Source organism: Mustela nigripes, chromosome 3 (assembly GCF_022355385.1).
Source record: "Mustela nigripes isolate SB6536 chromosome 3, MUSNIG.SB6536, whole genome shotgun sequence".
Taxonomy (NCBI): Eukaryota; Metazoa; Chordata; class Mammalia; order Carnivora; family Mustelidae; genus Mustela; species Mustela nigripes.
The window spans coordinates 186,516,274-186,536,435 of record NC_081559.1 but is presented as its reverse complement, the minus strand read 5'-3'; the positions used below and the strand labels follow the sequence as shown (position 1 = coordinate 186,536,435).

At 53.2% G+C, this 20,162-nt stretch overlaps 1 protein-coding gene across 2 annotated transcripts in view; it reads left to right on the top strand.

Moving 5' to 3' along the window:
- The window catches only part of ASAP1 (ArfGAP with SH3 domain, ankyrin repeat and PH domain 1), a 349,235-nt gene extending 329,599 nt beyond the window's left edge, over window positions 1–19,636 (top strand). For both annotated transcript variants that reach the window (XM_059395173.1, XM_059395172.1), the window contains 5 exons: window positions 5,440–5,509; window positions 7,743–7,801; window positions 12,492–12,991; window positions 14,202–14,324; window positions 16,992–19,636. In XM_059395173.1, coding sequence (XP_059251156.1) covers window positions 5,440–5,509; window positions 7,743–7,801; window positions 12,492–12,991; window positions 14,202–14,324; window positions 16,992–17,066 — 827 coding nt within the window. In that variant the 3' untranslated portion in view covers window positions 17,067–19,636. The remainder of the gene's footprint in view (window positions 1–5,439; window positions 5,510–7,742; window positions 7,802–12,491; window positions 12,992–14,201; window positions 14,325–16,991) is intronic.
- The last annotated feature ends 526 nt before the right edge of the window (window positions 19,637–20,162 follow it).

Here is a 20,162-nt window from a genome sequence, read left to right as displayed (position 1 = left end):
GGGGGGGGGGGGGGGGGGGGGGGGGGGGGGGGGGGGGGGCGGTGGTACAGGTACAGCCTCTGTGCTGGCCCAGGGTCTCGCCTCCCCACAGCATTCCCACCACATAAATACACCAGGGTCCCAAACCACATGTGCTTTCCTCTAAGATCTGAGCCTTTGCTCAGAAAGTGCCTCAGCCTGGAATATTCTCCTCATCTGTGTTAATACTTAGTCATCCTTCAAGATCTGCTCTCGAGGGACCTGTTCAAGGGGCCTCCCCAGTCTAGCCACCACCGCACTCCCAGCCTGTGGCACGGGGTTGCCGCGGTGGTTCTGTGCGCAGCTCTTTCCCAGGGCGTTCTGAACTCCATTCAAGGGTTGTGCTCTGTCTGTGTCAGGGCAGAGTGCTCCAGTGTGGAACCGGTGCCATACCAGACTCTGGTCGTCCTTACCACTTGGTAGCCCAGCGGCTTCCAGTGGTTATTTTGAATTGTTCCATACCTCAGTTTCTCCAACTGTAAAATGGGGCTAGGCTAGTTAATAGTACTTAGCTATTTTTTTTAAGTTTTATTTAAGTAATCTCTATAACCAATGGGCTCAGACTCACAGCCTCCAAGATCAAGAGCCACATGCATCCCCGACCCAGCCAGCCAGGAGCCCCAGTCCTTAATCTAATTCTTAACCACAGTTCCACAAAGTTGGAAGTGCTGGGACCTCAACGTTCAGGACACTGAGACATGGAAAGATTAGATCACCTGCCCAAGTTCCCATGGCTGGGACTCGGGAAGCCGGGATCTGTCCCCAGCCTGTGTAGCTGGAGAGCCTGCGCTTCTCCTCTCCGTGCTCTGCTGTGTTCTGCACATGATCGCTCTGTGAGTCTTGACCGTTCCCCATGTCCACAGTTGTTTCTTCACCCATGAAGTGAGGAGAGGAGAAGGTAGCCGGGCAGGAAGGTCCCCTCCTCCCGGCTCTGCCTCGTCATCCATCGGCAGCACAGAGCCCTGGTGCACGGGGAAGGCCACTCGGGGCTTTCTCCCTGCCAGCACCGTGTCTGCGGCACCCGAAATAGCCCCGGCCTTGCATTACTGCGGTCCCGCTGCTGTGATGAAGTCAGCCATCTGTCTCAGGAGACTGCTAAGGCAGGCTTTGGATGAGAAAACAAATAGGCTTATGGGCAGATTTCGGTTCTATGGGGACTTTGATTTTTCAAGTGGCATGTCATTAAATCTCACTTTTGGAAAAACATAATTTGTTTATAACCTACTTTTATAATAGGCCAACACATATTTTAAAACAATTTAAGTAAAATTAATTTTAAAATGAGGACAAAGGGAGAATAAAGGTGACGAAGTAAAAGTCCAGGAGTGTGATCTCTTCACAAAATATGTAAATAAGATCGCATACAGTGGCTGGAAATAGACCACAGATTTGACACTGAGATTCTTATAGGCAAGAGCAAAGGAAAAAAATACATCTAATTACCAAGTTTGTGGTGACCCTAAGATCTACCCTCTTCTCACACTTGAGAGTCTTATAATTAATATCTTAGAGTAGCTCAGTTCTCTGGGCTACTCTTGGATATTTCAGAGAACTGGCAACAGCACACCACAGGCCACTATAACATGCACTAAAATAACATTCTGGAAGCCCAGGTTCTGATCTGGGTTCTACCCATCCCAGGCTACATGACCTCTGCAAATCACTTTCCTTATCTTTGGTCACTGGGATTTAAAATTGTATAAGCTTTTTTTTTTTTTTTAATTGTAGAGCAAATAATTGATGAAAAACTATACCACAGATTGGTTCACTTCTCTTTCAAGGCCAGAACTTAAGGTGAAAGGCTCAGCATTTGAAATGTCTGATCCAAGGCACGCACATCGACTCATGAAGCAGTATTGGTTTGTAAAAGAGCCTCTGGACAGAAGTGTCTTGCTCTTCCCTTTTCTTGGGTTTCCCAGTAAATTTTCATATCCGCTCTCTGCTTCCCACTCACCTCGCCCCCAGTGTGCATGCTTATCTAGAAAGTAGTGATGGTTACTACCATTTGCAGAGTATCTCACACCTACCAGGCCTGGGCACTCATCCGTCATCGTATTCAGCCGTCACAGCCGTCGTGTACGGTAGAGACTCACTGTCTGTAGTTTGTCAGTGAGGAAACCGAAGCACAGAGCAGTCAGAGGCTTGTTCAGAATCACAGTTCCGCTCACTTCAGAGCTGGTGTGTGAACCCACTTCAGACTCCAAGGCTCCTGCATCGATCCACTATTCCAGATCAGTCCTGAAGCCTGTGTGTCATTCGCTGCTGGGCCAGTGTCCTCCTGTCTGTCCACAAACTCTTGGCCCAATGTCTGACCCCAAGTCTTGGCCACGGCTTCCTCACCTGCTGGCCCAGCATCCTGCTAACACACACCTTTTGGACACAGGAGTTCTTTTCCAAGTTGCATGAAGAGAGAAGAGGGGATTGAACTGCTTCCATGTTTTTACTCCTCCCTTGAATACTATCCTTTTTTCAGATACGTGTCCAAGTCACACTTTTCTTCCCAGGCGTGGCACATGGGCTTGGCCTAGCCATGAGCTTGCTGGCCTTCCTGTCTGCTGACCACCAAGGCCTTCCCCCAGGTGTGGGGGGAATGAATCTGGGCAGAGAAGCAGATGAGTGAGTGCTGTGGTGCTTCACTTCATTCCTCAGGAACTCAGTGGCTGCTGTGTGCCAGAGACTGGGCTAGCAAGTGAGGTTATAAAGATGACCAGGGCACAGCGCCTGCCTTTGAGGTGCTCGTTCAGTGAGTAGACCATCATCATTCTGTTGCATTCCATCGGAGAGCTATGAGTAATAGTTTCCATTTGTGTCATGCTCCTTGCGGCACAGCCCCGTGGTCTGCACTCCATAGTTTATCTTTTGTGGTGCTCATACCCATCTGGCGGAGTAGATCCTGTTTTGTTCCCATTTTCTAGGTGAGGGGACTGAGGCTTAGTAGAAAAAGCATTTTAATCCAAACTCGTACCCACTGAGTGATGGCAGGGTTGGAGTTCAAACCCAGGCTTGTCTGGCTCCGGAATCTGCGCTCTTGACCACTGCTCTGTGATGAGCGGTGGTGAGCTGACGGGGAGGAGGGGGTGGTCAAGTCTGGCTAGAAGCTGGCTTTGGAGAGGCCCCTGGCAGGTTGCCTAGGAGTTCACTGCGAGGGGGGCGGGGGTTGCTGTTGCAGAGAGAACGGACAGAGGGCCAGTTACGGAGGCAGAGAAACACAGTGTCTTTGGAGAGAAATAGAGTCAACTCGAGTGGCCAGAGAGCAGGGTTGAAGGAGGACCCAGACATCTGGGCTGCGGGGTCAGACCGCAGCCCCTGGGGTGATCTGTGATCTGTCACACTCATCTGCGTGACACTGGAGTGGGTGGCCGGAAACGGAGCAAGGGGCCTTCTGCAGCCCACGTGGTGTCATAATCCATCCTGCACGTAAGAGGGTTAAGAATCACTGGTTTGGAATGTTTTCTACGTGGAAAGGGAATTAGCAGGTGCAGTGGTTTACCCTAACGTAGAATTTTCTTTGACATGTTCATTGTTACGGCTCATTGAAGTTTCAAAATGTGAGATATGAGAGCTAATCCCCAAGACTCACACTAAACACCTTGCTGAAAAGAAACGCCCCCGTGAGTGGCGTTCGTAGCGGGGAGGACCCCTGCGAGGCTGCAGGAGGAGTCGTCAGTACCAGGGATGGCTCATGGAAATGGACCGGTGGTCGGAGGAGGGTCTTATTAAAATAAAGCTATACTTGAAAATCACCGGCCGGAGTAACACCAGTGGAGCTAGTTTCTTCTGCGGGTGTGTCCTAGAGTTACAGAAATCTCTGTCCAGGAGCCCCGCCTTAGCCCTCCGCCAGCCTCTCCCTGTCCGGGAGGGTCCGTGGGGCAAGCGGTGAGAAGGCTGGTTAGTCCAGGTCCCGGAGGCCGGCTCCTCGGCTCCGTGTCCCAGCTCTCACCCCTACCAGCCACGTGACCCTGGGCTTCGCTGTACCGCTCTGTGTGTTTCTTCAAAAACAGCAGGGAGGCATCTTGGATTCAGTACCTCGTGATCCCAGTGACATACTTACCCCGGACCTCCCTCCGAGAAAACACTCAGGGAGCGGTGGCGGCTGCTACTGACGTCACCATCGGGGCGGCAGGACAGGTAGCGACAGGCCTGTAGACCCGCGGTCAGGACTTCCCAGTAGATCGGTGGCCGTGTGACCTGCAGCCACCAGTGCCCTTCACCGCGTTGCTTCGTCTTTAAAGTGAGGATAATGACGCCCGTCCTTCCTGTTGGGAGAAGCGCTTGGGCAGCCACGGGTGCTGTGGGGCCGACAGCACGTAGGGTACAGAGCTCGGTGCTTCAGCCGCTCCTGTCCTCTGCACCTGCCCTCCCGTCTCTGGTTCTCGTCAGCAAGCCCCTTCCCCACGGCCCCCCGGGGATCCTGTGGGTGTCCGGGCCGGGGAGGAAGGGGCACGCCTGCACTTCGCACCGCAGTCCTTTGAAGGGCGGGGAAGGACATGAGCTGAGTCCCAGAGACAGCTGGGCTCCTGGCAGCCTGGGGCTGTGTGCTTCTCCCACCGTGGGATGGGTCACACAGGACTTCCCCTCACCGGTCTTCCTGCCTTCTCCTGGACAAAGAACACGTTCGCGGTTTTGCTGCCCCCCTCCCCATTAGAAAGTGCTTTGCCGTTCGGGTGCTCTGTCGGGCAGAGAGGACGTTCCCTGCACCTCTTACTAGTGGGGTTTTGACACTGTTTCCTTTCCATAGCACCCAGCCCTGTTCACAGTTGACCTCATTCCGTACTGTCAGTCTCGCTTGTGTACACACGTTGCCTGGGCCGGATCAGAAGCTTGGCGAGAACAGTGACATTTGATTTACTTTGGTGCCTCCTGCTCTCCATCCAAGCCTTGTACCTAGTTGGTGCTTAATAAATGCTAATGTCTGAGGGAGTGATGACAAGAGTGCCTAAGAGTCTTGCCCCGCAGACGGCCAGCTGTCACCAGCCTGCTGAAGAGCGTCCACACACACAGTTTATGGTTGTGTATTCTGAGTCTGGCTCCCAGGGCTTGTCTCCCGGCATGCGGCCTCTGGGTGAATTTGAGGTTTTACTCTTCTTTCCCTGCACCCAAGCTAAGGACAAGTTCCTGAGCCAAGGGGACATCCCCAAAGTCCTGTGATCTTATAGGCCTTGCCTGGGGGCAGGCTGCTCACCTTCTCGACATAGTCGTTGAATAGCTAAAAAAATAAAATTAAAAAAAAAAAAAAGTAAACACTGTCAGAGCCCACAGCAGTGCTTAGTTTTGTTTTAAAGTTACAAATGCATACTGTTGTAGCTCGAAACTTTCCGGTTCCTTTTTGGAACCAGAGGGTGCCTGTCTGCCTCGTCCTAAGTCGCGCCATTCCACTTCCCTGTCTGAAGAGGCAACATGATGTGTGATGTCTCCCTGTAGGTAACGATGTGGGTCCGTCGTCATCAAGTAAGACCGCGAACAAGTTTGAGGGACTGTCTCAGCAATCGAGGTAAGCTGCCTTCACCTTTCTCCCTCGGCGGGGATCACAGCTCGCTGTTCGAAATTCTAGAAACGGGTGTTATGGCAACATATTCCAAGTGTGGCCTGCCAGCTGGTGCTGATGGGGAGAGGAGAGGAAGCGTATACTGCCTGTGCACCTGGCCCTCGGGGCCCGCCGGGACAAGCCACTGTGTCCAGGCACATCAGCAGGCTGGGGTGTCCAGTGCCAGGCTCTGCTCCCTCCAGGTTCCCGGTGGGGACAGGCCTCGCTTCCCGCATGTCAGAGTCTACCAGAATGAGGCTGTATTTTTAATTTTTAATTAAGTAGCTTTGTTTTGTTACTCTTGACTCATTTTTACAGACTTGGGAGTTAAAACAGTCCTCAGGGAGATCTGACAGCCCAAAGATTTTCAGACATAAAAATAGGACTCTCCAAGGACCCCCATTTGTAAGATCTGCTTAAGCTAGGCTGAAAGCAGCCTCTCTACCGTCCCTCCTTTCATGGAAGCAGGGGGCTGGCTTTGGGAGATCTTCTGTGGGCAACATCTGTCTAATCCCAGTGTAAAGACACTTCTCCAGAGGCCTGATCTGAGATAAAGACACAGAGAGCCACTTCCAGTCCCAAAACCTCGGGGAGAAGGAGTCAGCTGGTGTAGGGGGATTGCTTTCTAGAGTTGATCAAAGAGCAAAACAAAGTCTCCACTTATGTTAATGCTGCTGTCCTACTTCGTCTTCACGTCTTTGTCAGAAAGACCGATTACTGTTCCTTCCGTTGTACAGTTGAGGTTAAGTGGTGGCAGATGTCAGAGCTGGGCTCGGCCCAGTGGTCCTCCGCCTCCGCGTCCCAACATCGCTTCCCCTCACGTCCCGCCCATCATTCCCGCTCCGTCCCCCTCCCACCCAGCTCGGGGCGGGGGTGGGGGGACTCAGACTGCAGTTCTGGGGTCTTCTTCCAGAGGGAGAGAGTGTCTGATACATGGAGAGTGGCTTCAAAACGCTTTTTAAAGAGAATCAAGCCACCCATGCATGCACACACGTGCACACACACACACACACACACACACACACACACACACACGTGCACACAGCGGCAGCCTCGTGTTCGTTTGTGCAGGAAGCGGCCCAGGCTCACAGGCGTCCGCTGTTGGCCCAGGGCCTCGGTCAGGAATCACCGCCGTGCTCCCGTCAGTAGTCGACACGCGTGCTTCCCTGAGAACATGCGCCAAACGGGTTCAGCTTTGGGTTTTCGCAGGGACCTTACGTCCCATAGTCTGGGGGCAGTAGGGTTTCACGAGGGCTGAGGAGAGACAGCTAGGAGGGGACAGCAAGTGCATTTCAGCTTCTTTGACTCTGTTTTGTTGGGTTGGTTTGGCTTTCCCTGTTCCTTTAAGGGCAGTTAGGAGACAAAGAGGGGAAAGCCAATCCTTGGGACACCCTAGGGCAGAAGAGGACAGACGGGAGATTCAGAGGCGCTCTTGGCACAGAGGACTCCGGTGCTCGACTGCTGTGCGTCCTTGGGGCTGCCGGGCCCTGGCGTCCTCTGAGAATAGCTCCAGCCTCTTGCTGAAGGAGCACCGCGGGAGCCGGCTCGCATGTGCCCGCCGCAGCCCTGGCATATCGGTGGAGGCAGGGGCGTGGGGGGAGCATTGGATCATTCAGACCCCACGGGGTGGACTTCTGTTCCCGAGACTTGGGTGTTTTTCCCCACTCGTTTTGTAAGTGCTCCAAGAGGAGGGAAAGCTCGGGGAGAGTCTGGAGGTCTGAGACCCACACTGTCTGCTCTGGTGCCCCCAAGGACACCTGCGCTCTGGCGATGAACGGAACGAGGTCTCCATTTATAAGCTCCTCCCCTGGCCAGCCTTGGGACCCTCTGCTGAAAGTCCCCAGACATCAGTGTCCTCACCTGGGGCAGGGGGGTGGCAAGAGTTAGGGTGGCAGATTGTGTCCTGTGTGGAGACAGATGTCGGTGTGGCCCTCTGCGATCATGCTCTGCCAGACACTCAGACATTACCTGAGGAGCGGAGGTGGCGGCTTTGTCATTCCTAGAGCTGGCCTGTTCACCCCTTCCTGGGTCCTCCCCAGCCAAATTTTGAATTATGGAAAACAGACTGTAATCTTTTCTTGAAGAAATTTTGAAAGGGTTTTTAGAGAATTCAGCATAACTCTGTGATTTCCTTGAATATTAGATCACTAGCGATATTTTAACATTTTGAGATACTGAATGATTTTTATTTATTAATTAGCACCGGCTCTGCAAAGACTGCCCTTGGTCCAAGAGTTCTTCCTAAACTACCTCAGAAAGGTAAGATTTCTTTCTCTTGTTCACGTAATTAGACTGTCATGGTGCCCTCCAAGGGGACAGCAGTCTCTGTCTCTTAAGTTCATGGCTTAATCCCAGATGCCTAAAGCAGCATCTGGCATGTGGTAGGTGCCCAATAAGTACCTATTCAACAAAGAAAGATTTATAAACTCAGTTTTTGTGATTAGGAAAACGCTATACTTTTCCCAAAAAACCACAGTCCTTTTCTAGAAGATATGCTATCATCTCTGGGTCTGGGGATACCATTCCTTCTCCTCTTGCAAAGCACAGTCTGAGACCTGGGAACCAGTACCAGCTTTGCCACTCACCGTGTGGCCTGGGCCAGGGACTCGGAAGGTTCCTGAAGCCTGATTCCTCACCCGTAAACACGAGCAAGAATACCTGCTTCGTGAGGTTTTGTGAGGATGAAATGAGGTCATGCTTCAGAAAGCCCCTCACTTTCCATGGCACAGAAATCCTTGGCTGGGATGGCATCCATCATGCAAAGTAGAGATACTCGTGCTCTGAGAAGCACAAGAAAGCAGTGTCTGTAAATGCTGCTTCCCTGCCAAGCAAAGACACTCGGTTCTTTGAGCAGATCTTCCTTAATCCAGATCGAGCTTTGTATCCATAAGACCAGCATGTCCGTTGTCTTATCTGCTCCTTCTTCTTTGTTGCCAGCTCCAGCTTGGGAGCTGAGAACACCCACAGACGCCTTTGGTTCACCTTATCCGTCCTCGCTTAGGGCTGCAAGGCCACAGGGCAGATGGAGGCTTAAGGGCCTCGCGCCCGTCCCATGGGTTTCCGGGCCTACAGCAAGACTTTGTCCCCAGAAGTCAAAGTTAGGGATTCACCATGGGAAGCTGGGACCCACCCCTCCCCCGGGTCTTTGGGAAAGTGGCGTATTTGGCAGTGCACTGACCGGGCTCCTGTGTAGTACAATGAGAGAGTCCCAGGTGGCTGTCAGTGCATTCTCGTGGAACACAAAGGAAGCTTTCCCTGGATTTACTGAGTCTTTATCTCAAGTCATTGTTTTCCTCTTCTAACCTCTGCCCAAAGGGCTGTCCTGATCCCAGAGAAGTTTGGAGTGTTTTCGGGGCACTGTGCCCGCTGTCAGCAGTCTGCCCCGAGTCAGCCCTGTGCTCTTCCCCCACTGGTCACGCGCGACCCCTGATTCCTTCCACCTTCCTGTCCAGCTGCCTTCAGCCTGCTCCCGAACCGCAGCAGTTCTTAGCGCAGCAGCTCACCCCCATGGCTGCTGTCATTCTCACCGTCCCGCACTGGTTCGTAAGCAGGCGCCTCTCCTAACACTGTCCTCCTCCACACGCCTCGTGGGCCGGTTCTGCTCTCTTGACCAGCTCCGGGCTGGAGAACCAGAGTCCGGACGGCAGCTCCGCTCTGCTTCCTGACTCCTGAGCTCACGCAGTCCTCCGAGGCTGCCTGCTGCCCTCCCTCTGCTGGGCCCTCTGCCTCGCCCTTGCCCTGCCCTCGTCTCCTTCACACCTTCTCTGTTGTCCTCCAAGTGACTTGGCTTCTGTGTTCTCAGTGAACAGGACCCGAGCCTCCCCCCACCCTTCCCTCACGGCCTCGCGCCCTTGCCGGCCTGCACATGACACCCAGAAAGAGGCCCTGCCCAGCGTCTCTTTCTTATTCCTAATGGGTCCCACTCCAGCAGTGACACTGACACTGTGATCCAGTTTGGGGGCAAGTTTGCCTGTCATTCCTTCAGAGTTAAAGAGGCAGTTCAGAAAGGACTTTTTTTTTTTTTTTTTTTTTTTGGTTAATCATTTTTATTAACATATAATGTATTATTTGCCTCAGGGGTACAGGTCTGTGAATTGCCAGGTTTACACACTTCACAGCACTCAGCACAGCACACACCTCCCCTGCGTCCATCACCAGCCACCCCAACCCCCAGCAACCCTCAGTTTATTTTATAAGATTAAGAGTCTCTTATGGTTTCTCTCCCTCCCGATCGCATCTTGTTTCATTTTTTCCTTCCCTATCCTCCAAGCCCCCCCCTGCCTCTCAAATGCCTCATATCAGAGAGATTATATGATAATTGTCTTTCTCTGATTGACTTATTTCACTCAGTGTAATACCCTCTAGTTCCACCACGTTGTTGCAAATGGCAAGATTTCATTTCTTTTGATGGCTGCATAGTATTCCATTGTATATATATACCACATCTTCTTTATCCATTCATCTGCTGATGGACATCTAGGTTCTTCCCATAGTTTGGCTATTGTGGACATTGCTGCTATAAACATTCGGGTGCATGTGCCCCTTGGGATCACTACATTTGTATCTTTAGGGTAAATACCCAATAGTACAATTGCTGGATCATAGGGTAGCTCTACTTTCAACTTTTTGAGGAACCTCTGTTCCCAGAGTGTTTCCCAGAGTGGCTGCACCAACTTGCATTCCCACCAACAGTGTAGGAGGGTCAGAAGGACTTTTAATTGGAAAGGGGAAAACATAAAACCAGATTGGAAAAGGAACAGCCAAAGGTTGGGCAAGCTTCCCTAGAGGAGAAATTCTCTTATTTTGTTTCTCCCTATTATAAAACCACATGTATTCATTGTAGAAGATTTTAAAAAATAACAATCAAAGAGAAGAGAAGAAAAATACAAACCACCTGTCATATCACCCAACATACTCGATTAGTTTATATCTTTTTTACTGTACTTTTTTTGTTTTAGGTTTTGATTGGGGGGGGGCGTGTTTTTTTGACATAATACATCAGAAACATCTTCCATCACAAACAGCTTTCACTGGCTGCACGGTATTCTGCTGGCTGGTGCTGTGAAGTGTTAGGTGGACCCTGTCATCCCGCAGCCACATGGAGCGCAGCTTGTCCGCTGTGAACGGCGCCGTGCCGCACGTTGGGCCACAAGCATCGCATTGCTTGGCTCCCGTCCCTCCTAAAGAACCAGTTCCTCGAACCAGACTCGAATGTCTTGGGGTTGCATCCGCCTGGCGCTTACAGTTTCTGTTCCCCCATGAGGGGTGCACAGCAAGGCTGGCCAGCCCCGCCGCCTCGGGAAGCTCCCCAGCCCCTCTCACTGCTGCCTCAGACTTGGCCTTTACCCCGTGTGTGACTTGCAAGAGAGGACTCTGGCTTGCTTGAACTCCTTGAGCTGAGCCCTGTCAGCTGAAGGTCAAGGGCCAGCCTGTGCGCTGGGACGTGGCTGAGCAGGCCATGAGCAGAAGCAGCCACAGGGCAGCTTGTGACGGTTGCCAGCCCTGGGGTTCATCTTTACTTTTTGTTTTGTTTTGTTGTTCATAGTAAACTGTAAGAGTATCTTTCTGAATGTATTGTACTTCCAGAATACAATTCTTAGTGTGACTTACTCAGTGTGCCTCAGTCAGCTGTTTCCTTGCTGAATGCAGACGATATGCTTGGCCTCTGTGCATACCAGGAGCCAGTGTTCCAAGGATAAGTAAAAATATGAGTCCTGGCCTCAAAGAACCCTGCCTTACAGTAGTGATAATACCCTTAGAGGATACTTAGAGCCTGCCAGGGCCTGTTGGCAAATTCTTAATTCCTGTTTTAGAAATAAGGAAGGTGAGGCACAGGGAGGTTGTGTCATTTACCCAAGATCACACAGCAAATCAAGCATATGGTGGAGCTGGGCTTGGAGACCTGTCTTCAGTGTCCTAGGTCCCACCGATAGAGCTGTGCCAAGAGCTGTGGGAATGGTTCCACAAACTAGAATCCTGACACCGTGGCCGTACAGGGAATAGGGAGGACCTGCCTCCCACAGTCTCTGGAACATAGTAAGTGCACAAGAAACAAAGTTACAAAGTCTGTGTTGTAATCTGGTGTAGGGTTTCCTAAGTAGGTGTGGCTGTATCGCCAAAGTGGAGCAGAGATTCCTCAGCGGGGTGGCGGAGGTGGCGAGAGGAGAGACCTTTGACCTCGTATGTAGTATGGAAATCCCAGAGACATGGGGAATTTAAATTCTGATACAGCTACGGAATGGGACAGAATGCAACATTAAAAATTATGTACTGCTGGCTCCCTGGGTGGCTCAGTCACTCAAGCGTCTGCCATCGGCTCAGGTCATAATCTCAGGGTCCTGGGATCGAGCCCCACATTGGGCTCCCTGCTCAGTGGGGAGCCTGCTTCTCCTTCTCCCTCTGCTCCTCCCCCTGCTCATGCTGTCTTATGAATAAATAAAATCTTTAAAAAAATTATCTATTGCCATTAGAGGAATTTTACTGACCTGACAAATAAGCAGTATATAGATAAAAGCAGATCACAGTTCTGTCTATGGAAATTGTGTGCAAGAGTCCAGAAGGAATTACGGGACATTACTGTAAATGGCTATGTTTAGGTTGTAGTTTTGTGGAAAACCTAACTCTATATGTCTAATTTTCTGTAACCTGTTTGTATTCCAGTCTTTTTTTTTTTTTTTAGTTCTGGATTAGTTTGGATATCCCGTTCCTAGGTAACTGAGGCATGAAATCACATATGGTCATGTGGACGCCTTCCAGGCTTCCAGCTTTTTTCCTCTAAGAACGGGCACTGCACACCTGTGCACTTGGGTCTCGCCCTGGAGCGGGCACACACTACACACGCACCCCACCGCCACCGGGCCCCGTCCTCCCGGTGACCACAGTAGAGGGCAGCACTTCCCTGCCTTGGGGCCCCTCTGGAGACCTCCCTCTCTGCGCTTGCTTCCCACAGTGGCACTAAGGAAAACAGAAACCAGCCATCACCTCTCCCTGGACAAAGCCAACATCCCAGCCGAGATCTTCCAGAAGTCATCGCCGTTGGCAGAGTTACCACAGAAGCCACCACCCGGAGACCTGCCGCCGAAGCCCACGGAACTGGCTCCCAAACCCCAAATCGGAGATTTGCCACCGAAGCCAGGAGAACTGCCCCCCAAGCCCCAGCTGGGCGACCTGCCCCCCAAGCCCCAGCTGGCAGACTTACCTCCCAAGCCGCAGATGAAGGACCTGCCTCCCAAACCGCAGCTGGGAGACCTGCTGGCGAAGTCCCAGACTGGAGAGGTGTCCCCCAAGGCCCAGCAGCCCCCCGACGTCACCCAGAAGTCACACCCGGCAGATCTCTCCCCAAACGTGCAGTCCCGAGATGCCATCCAAAAGCAAGCGTCCGAAGATGCCACTGACCTCACGCCCACCCTGCCTGAGACGCCTGTACCACTGCCCAGGAAAATCAACACGGTGGGTAGAGGCCAGTTCTGAGGCTTTGGCAGACTCTGCCACACTCCGAAACCTGGAGGGAGGGCCTGCGCCCCAGCCAGGGTTCCGCGGTGTGGCAGGCCCGAGCCCCATGGCGAGAGACGTGAGTGCCGGACTCCCGCAGGCAGGTTTCACGACCTGCGCTCGCTGCGGCACCTGGGCCCATGACTTAGTTCTCCGGGCCAGAGGATTCAGTGGTCATTGGTCCTGCCGTCTTCTGCAACCCAGCAAGGGCCCTGGTGTCCCAGGCTGAGGAGCACGGTCGGTGAGAACCAAAAGGCACCCCCCACACACACAACAGTTCTGCCCTGGCTCGTTATAAAAATAGCATTGCCATGGGAGAGCAGAGTCCCGGCGCCCCAGATGGCCTTGTGCAAGATGCCGGCTCAGGCTCTGCACTTGACCGTGGTTTTATGCCCTCATCGAATCCTCCCCATGATCAAGGAGCCCCTGAGGGCCTTGGAGCTGAGGCCACTAAGCCTCGCACAGCTGCAGTCCCTCGAGCCAGCACTTCCCGGGACAGGCTGCAGAAATGAGCAGGGCACTGAGCGAGACACCGGGGCACAGAGAGACACAGCTTGCTTTTTTTCATACTAATTACTGAATGAGCTGGGCTCCAAAAACCTCTAGAAGAAGATTTCTCTGTTTCCATCTTCCTACTCGCAAAGAACCAGCAGTCCCAACAGATAAAAGCACAAGTGAAAACTGATCACAAATTAGAACAGTTCGGGGAACTGCCTGGGATCCTCCCGCCCAGGGCCGCCGCCCTGTTTAACCAGCATGTGCTGACTTCGTACTTCCGCGAGGGGACTGAGAAATTTGTTTATGCTGTGCATTCAGTATGCAGAAGCTGCACATTTCTCTTTACATCATGTTTCCCAAATCCATTTTTAGACTCTGCTGTCATCTCTGCAAGCTGTTCTCGGGGGTGGGGAGGGCAGGGAGCCTCGGGGGTTTTGGGGAGGCGGGATCTCCATCCCCACCCGCGGTTTGCCTGTGAACATGATGGGCAGCGGGCCCTCCCGACGCCAGGCTCCGTCCTAGTGCTCGGGAAGAGAGAGGGAGCACACAGCTCCTGGGCTCCTGGCGGACAGGCCTCCCCCTTGACAGAGGAGAAATTGAGGCTCAGTGAGGTGACACCCAAGGTCGGTGTGTCCTTTCCTCCCACTAACGCCCCGCTTCTGTCTTCAAGGGGAAAAACAAGGTGAGGCGAGTGAAGACCATCTACGACTGCCAGGCGGACAATGACGATGAGCTCACCTTCATGGAGGGGGAAGTGATTGTCGTCACAGGGGAGGAGGACCAGGAGTGGTGGGTACGTACCCGGCCGGGCGCCCGCCCCCCTCCAGCGTCCTCGGCGGCGGTCCTCCCCTACCGCGGTCGTGCTAGACGCACAGCCGCGGGGCTTTGAGATGGGGTCGGGCGAACTAACGTGTGCGTGTGGTCGACCCTCGTGTTCACACAGCCTGTGAGCCACGGGCATTTCCGGCCATCTCAGATGTGAGACAGGAGCTCGGGAGGGCTAAGCACGCAGCTGGGAGCAGGCAGTCAAGACTCCGAATCCTCTCGGGGCCTGAGTGCTCTCCGCCTTCCGTGCTCTCCGCCTTCCGTGCCGGCCTCGGGCTCCTTCACCCAGCCTGCCGTTCTGTCTTTGTCAAGTGGGGCGTGACACCTTCCTCTTGATTTTAGAGGAGTAAGCGAAAAATACCTGTAACAATCCCTTTTACATTAAAACCTGCTGCCCATGGGCGCCTGGGTGGCTCAGTTGGTTGAACGACTGCCTTCGGCTCAGGTCATGATTCTGGAGTCCCGGGATCGAGTCCCACATCGGGCTCCCAGCTCCATGGGGAGTCTGCTTCTCCCTCTGACCTTCTCCCCTCTCATGCACTCTCTCTCACTGTCTCTCCCCCAAACAAAAAAAAAAAATCTTAAAAAAAAAAAAAAAAAAGAAAAAAAAAGAAAAAAAAAACCTGCTGCTCAGGTGTCTGGAAGGAAAGGCCTCGTGGTCCTCACGCAGTGGCCATTTGCAAATTCTCAGTGATGAGAAGCGCGGCCCCACGGGTCTGTGCTGTTCAGTCTATGTCCGGAGTAAGGCTCCTGGGATAGCCCGCGGGCCAGAGGCGTCGTGGGTGGTGGTCTTACTTCTCTCCTGGCTGAGAGCTTCCCAGCATCGGTGTGGAGACGCTGCTTCCTTGGCAGCCTGTGTGCCACCAGCCCAAAGGGACCTGTGGTTCATAGCTCAGCCCACAGAGCCCGCGCTGGCCCAGAAACACACATGCATACTTAACATGTACACGTACACACACGTATACACACGTACAGGTGTGCATGTACCTTTGGGCCTGGAGAATGCCTCCAGACTCTTGGTCACAGCCATAGGGATTCTACTTGTACCAAAGCAGCGGCTCTCAGGCAGGGGCAGTTTTGCCCTCCAGGGACCTTTGGCCGTGTGGGAGGAATTTCGATTGTCAGGACCGGAGGGGGCTGCCCTGAGCCTCTGGTGGGTGGAAGCCAGGGATGCTTGGGTGAACAGCATTACGGGCCTGGAATTTGCAGGTGCTGAAGCAGAGATGCCCCGAAGGAAGTGATGAGGCCTCTTGCTCCCTCTCTCTCGGGGACAGACGTGCTGGCGGTGGCCCTGTGGCCTTTCCTCCCTCTTCCGTTAGAGTTGGGCCTGCTCAAGAGCCATCTTGGAGACATGACAAGGAGATGGCCCGGAAGACCCCAGGGCAAGTCCCTGAGTCGTTCTGTGGCCGTGGCTAAGGCTTGTTCCTTCTGTCAGCTGTTTCCTGCTCAGAAATGGGACAGGAGTAACCCTGCCTCACAAAGGTGTCCCAAGAACTCATTTGGGGATACGTTGATATTGTCATAAGCAGGTAGTGATCAGATCCTTTGCTAAGACACCAGTGACGACAGCAGAGGACCCAGAGGGAGTAAGTGGAAAGTTCTCACTGGTGCCTCTAGCGTCATGCTCAGTGGGAGTTCTGTGTGCCGGCAGCACGTCTGCCAAGCCAGACAAAGCAACGCTGCCCTTGCCTCCACTGACTTCCGAGTCACAAAACCCGCTCACGTGCAGGACACCAAGGGAGTGAGGCCCCCTGAGCCGGGGAAGCCAGGTCTGCAGCCCGTTCCACCCTCAAGAAGAGCGCGCCCAGTAGCCCAGTGGTGGCCCAAGGTCACAGAGCTGGGAGATGGAGGGAGCAGCCAGGTTAGCCCACAGCTCCTGCTGCAGCCGCCGTGGGCGCCGCGGGGGTTTGTGGGTGGGGATGAGAGCTGGCCTGGCCCCTCTTCCGGCCGCCCTCCTCTCTCTGCGCTCGTCGTTTGAAGCCAGCGTGCACGCCCTGCTCCTTCTGTGGAAGGCTCGCGGTGGGATTCTCTGTCCTGCAATGAGTGTTGGTCTGAGATCACTGGCAAGTTCTCCTGGGAGACTGTGGCACAGGCTCGGGCAGCAGATGGTAGAGCTGCCCTCACCGTCTCCTTCCCCCACAGCAACCAGGAAACAAGCTCGGTCCAGAGCAGCCCTTCCCACCTGGGTGACTGGTGACTGTGCGATCTCACCGCAGGCCTGAGAGGAAAGGGTATTTTAGCCCCATCTTCCAGGCAAGAGGCCCGCAAGGCCTGTCCGAGGTCGCTCAGCAGAGAGACAGTTGTGCCCTGGGTGACGAGCTCGGACTCGAGTTGTGCCCTGTGGGAGACCACGGGCAGGCTCTCCACCTGGTTGGGGGGCGGGCCATGGACACCCCGGGTATAAGACGAGGGTCCCAGGAAGGGCGTCCTCACGGGGCGGCCGCGTGTGCGTGGAGTGGGCCGCACCTTCTGTTGTTGTTCTGCGATTGTGTGTGGTCCCCCAGAGGGCGGGGGAGGGTCCGCGCCTTCCACCCCAGGCCTGTGGGCCGAGTCCACGGGGACTGTGAGCCACAGGGCTTGTCACTGGGCAGCTGCCGGCTGCCTCCAGCCTGACAACTCTCTCTTCTCCCTACAGATTGGGCACATTGAAGGACAGCCTGAAAGGAAGGGGGTCTTTCCGGTGTCCTTTGTTCACATCCTGTCCGACTAGCAAAAAGCAGAACCTTAATTAAGATTGTCCACATCGTCATGCGAGACCGCCGCCTCCACGTAACCCCGTGCACACGTGTGTATATAGCTGCTGTTACAGAAGAGAGACTCCGGAAGCGCCACCTCAGGAGGGCCGTGGTGTGTGCTGTAAATACCCGGGGGGCGTCTGCGCTCGCCGGTGTCGGGGGCCCTGGGACCCGGCGCGCCGTACTGGTCCGCCCCCCTGGCCACCTAGCACGCCCACCTCTGTGCTGCTTTCCCGGCAGACAGACGAAACCAGGAATCTCGGAACTGCTGGCTTTGCCCATAAGAGTGGTCTCCAGCAACCGTGGAAAGGCAGGGAATCGACTCTGTTCCTAACGCAACAGTGTTCTCAGCTGTGTTACTGCAAACGCGACAGTAGCAGAGAGGTGGGCTCTGTTCTCCAGGCGAGACTTCTAGTCCAGGACAGACCAGCCTATAGCTGATCTGTGTACACAGTTTACAGCTACAAAAACCGACGTTGGTGTTTATTACAGAGAAGTGCTCGGTTCAGTGTAAGTGTTATTCCTTCAGCAAAAGATTCGCCGACCCGACCCCTTTGGTGGCATTTTCCGGTCCCGCAGCCTCGCGCAGTTAGGCCAGGTGGGTGTATAAGGTCTTCTGGTGAGGCGTGCCCGCCCCTGAGATATTACCTCATTATGCAAAAATAACATATCCTTCACGACTATTTTGACAAAAGCTTAGAACACACCTGAAGAAGCTCAACTTTCAGGAACTGAGGACCGCCAGGAAGCATTAGCCTCTACATTATGCATGCATTTAGAAGCTTACCCGAAATCTGCCTTTTATAAAGGAATAGTATGGACAAGTGGAACTGTACATTTTTTAACTTGATCGCCATTAAAGCAGAAATTATAAGATTGCAACAATATCTGTTTCTAACCAGTCATTCGGCTTTCTCAGAGCGTGAAGTTCCATCTCCTCTTCTGATTAGCGTCCTTCGCCTGTGTTAAAGCCCCGAACACATCAATTTAAATTATTTTCTTAGTTTTTTCCTTGATCAGTTCAAATGCGTGACAAGATGGTTCGCGAAGATGACGGAATTTGAACGTCGGCCCCTCACGCCGTTCCGCTGCCGCAGAATCCCGGTGCTGACGCCTCCTCTCCTCGCTCCGCGCTCCCGGCTCTGCCCCCGTGGCCGGCGAGCCTGCCAGCCTCACACTCGGTGCCGTGGACGCGTGATGGTCAGGCCAGTTCTCAGCCAGGCGCTGTGAGCGGGTCTCCCTCCGTGTCCGCCCGTCCGGGCCCCATCCGTCTGTCTGACCGCTAGAACGCCGGCCCCGGACTTTGCCAAGAACACAGCTGACCTCCCTGCGCAGCAGGGCTGCCCTCTTGATTCCAAGACCCCCGGGGCCTTCTGGTGTCACGTTCGCTTACACGGCTCTGTGGGCTGCCACACAGAAAGCTAATCCTACTAAGCCCTTGACCTCGGCAGTAAGAGAGAAAGGTTCATTTCACAGAAGCACAACATCCCACCGAACCCCTAGGAAAAGCCCTCCTTAATAGAGTCTCCGTGCTCAGTGAGTATCCATTTAGTTCTGCTTAAGTGAGTACTACGAAAACTTGGAATAACCACCTAATAAGTAAACCTTGCATGACAGACCTGCAACACAACTTCTCAGCTGTTCCTGGAAAGTGAGTTGAAGCAGTTGCCGCCCAGGGTGGGGTGGTTGGGCAGGGGGGTACCCCAAGAGCCCCACACAGAAGGCGAGAGTGGTGGTGGCAGGCGGCCGGGCGAGTGCAGCCCTGCTTACTGGCCGCACTGGTGTCGGGACAGGAAGTCGCCATCCGAAGTGAGCTAGAGTCCTGGTTCATTCAAGTACACATTTTTAGTTGCATTAAAGAACTATTTGTTTCTGTGGCCTACAGTATTTTCAGCTGATATCAAAATAAACTGGTTTTCTAAAAAACTCAAAACCTCGATGTCTAAAATTACATGGAGTCATTGTCTGTTCTTTTTCTTCTTTTGAGATCACTTACACAAATGCATTTTTTTAATACCTTCTCCCCCACCTCTGGTTTTGTTTTTGTTTTCCCTGAGGAATTTGAGATCCCCCTAATCCAGCTTACTGTGGGACATAGGAAAGCCAGGTAGGAATGCCTTTGGGGATCTTGGTCGAGTGTGAATCTGATACTGTTCTTAAACTCAGTGAGCCACTGCAAATCTGCAGTTTTGTACATGATATAGTATTTTGAAGGTATGGAACCTTATGAAAAAAAAAATAGTTAATTAGTTCTTTTTTTCCCCCAGAAGGGAAAGTTACATTCTGCAAATAGTCTGTGTCTTATTTTACTGTTGAACAGCAATTGCTATTTATTTTTTTATTGCCTAGAACCTCTACATGTCGTGTAGGAATCCCATAGTGCCACGAGGCAAATTCCAGACCCTCACCTGGATGTTACCACCAGACATCAGTACGCTTGTCGTTTCACATGTATTTAATGTGACCATTTCTCAGTACTGTATGTGTTAATTTCTACTTTTTTAAATATTTAAATTGCTTTTAAATAAACATATTCTCGGTTGATCCCAAACATCTGAAATCAAGCCATTTTGTGAGTTGTCCACTATGTTCCACTTGGAGAGAGTCAAGACTCCACTTGGCTGGGCTTTGGGGGGTCTGGGGGTAGATGACAGAGGTCAGTCCGGCTCCTCTGTCCGAGCTCACTCTGGATACATAAATGTCCATCGCTTGCCTCAGCTTACAAAGCATAAGAGCTCAGCATTTGGGGGTCCCCCCGTTCCCACTCCCGCCTCCATGCACCCACCGCACCTGAAGAGGGAGGAACGATGCCCAGCCCTCGGGCTGCTGGGCGGTTCCTTCTTTTCCTGTAGCTGCTGCTCCCAGCACTGCCTGTGAGGAGGAGACCCAGGGCCAGGCACTGGGCCTACATGATCTCTTCTCGCCCTCAAGACAGCAAGAAACGTGCACGCACCTCTCCGCTTTACAGAGCCCATAAAGGGGGCTCAGGGGTGTTCACTGTCATGTAGGAGGTGCCGTGGGCTGGTGTGACCGAGTCCGGAGTCCACACAAGTGGTTCCGGCCCCCAAGGC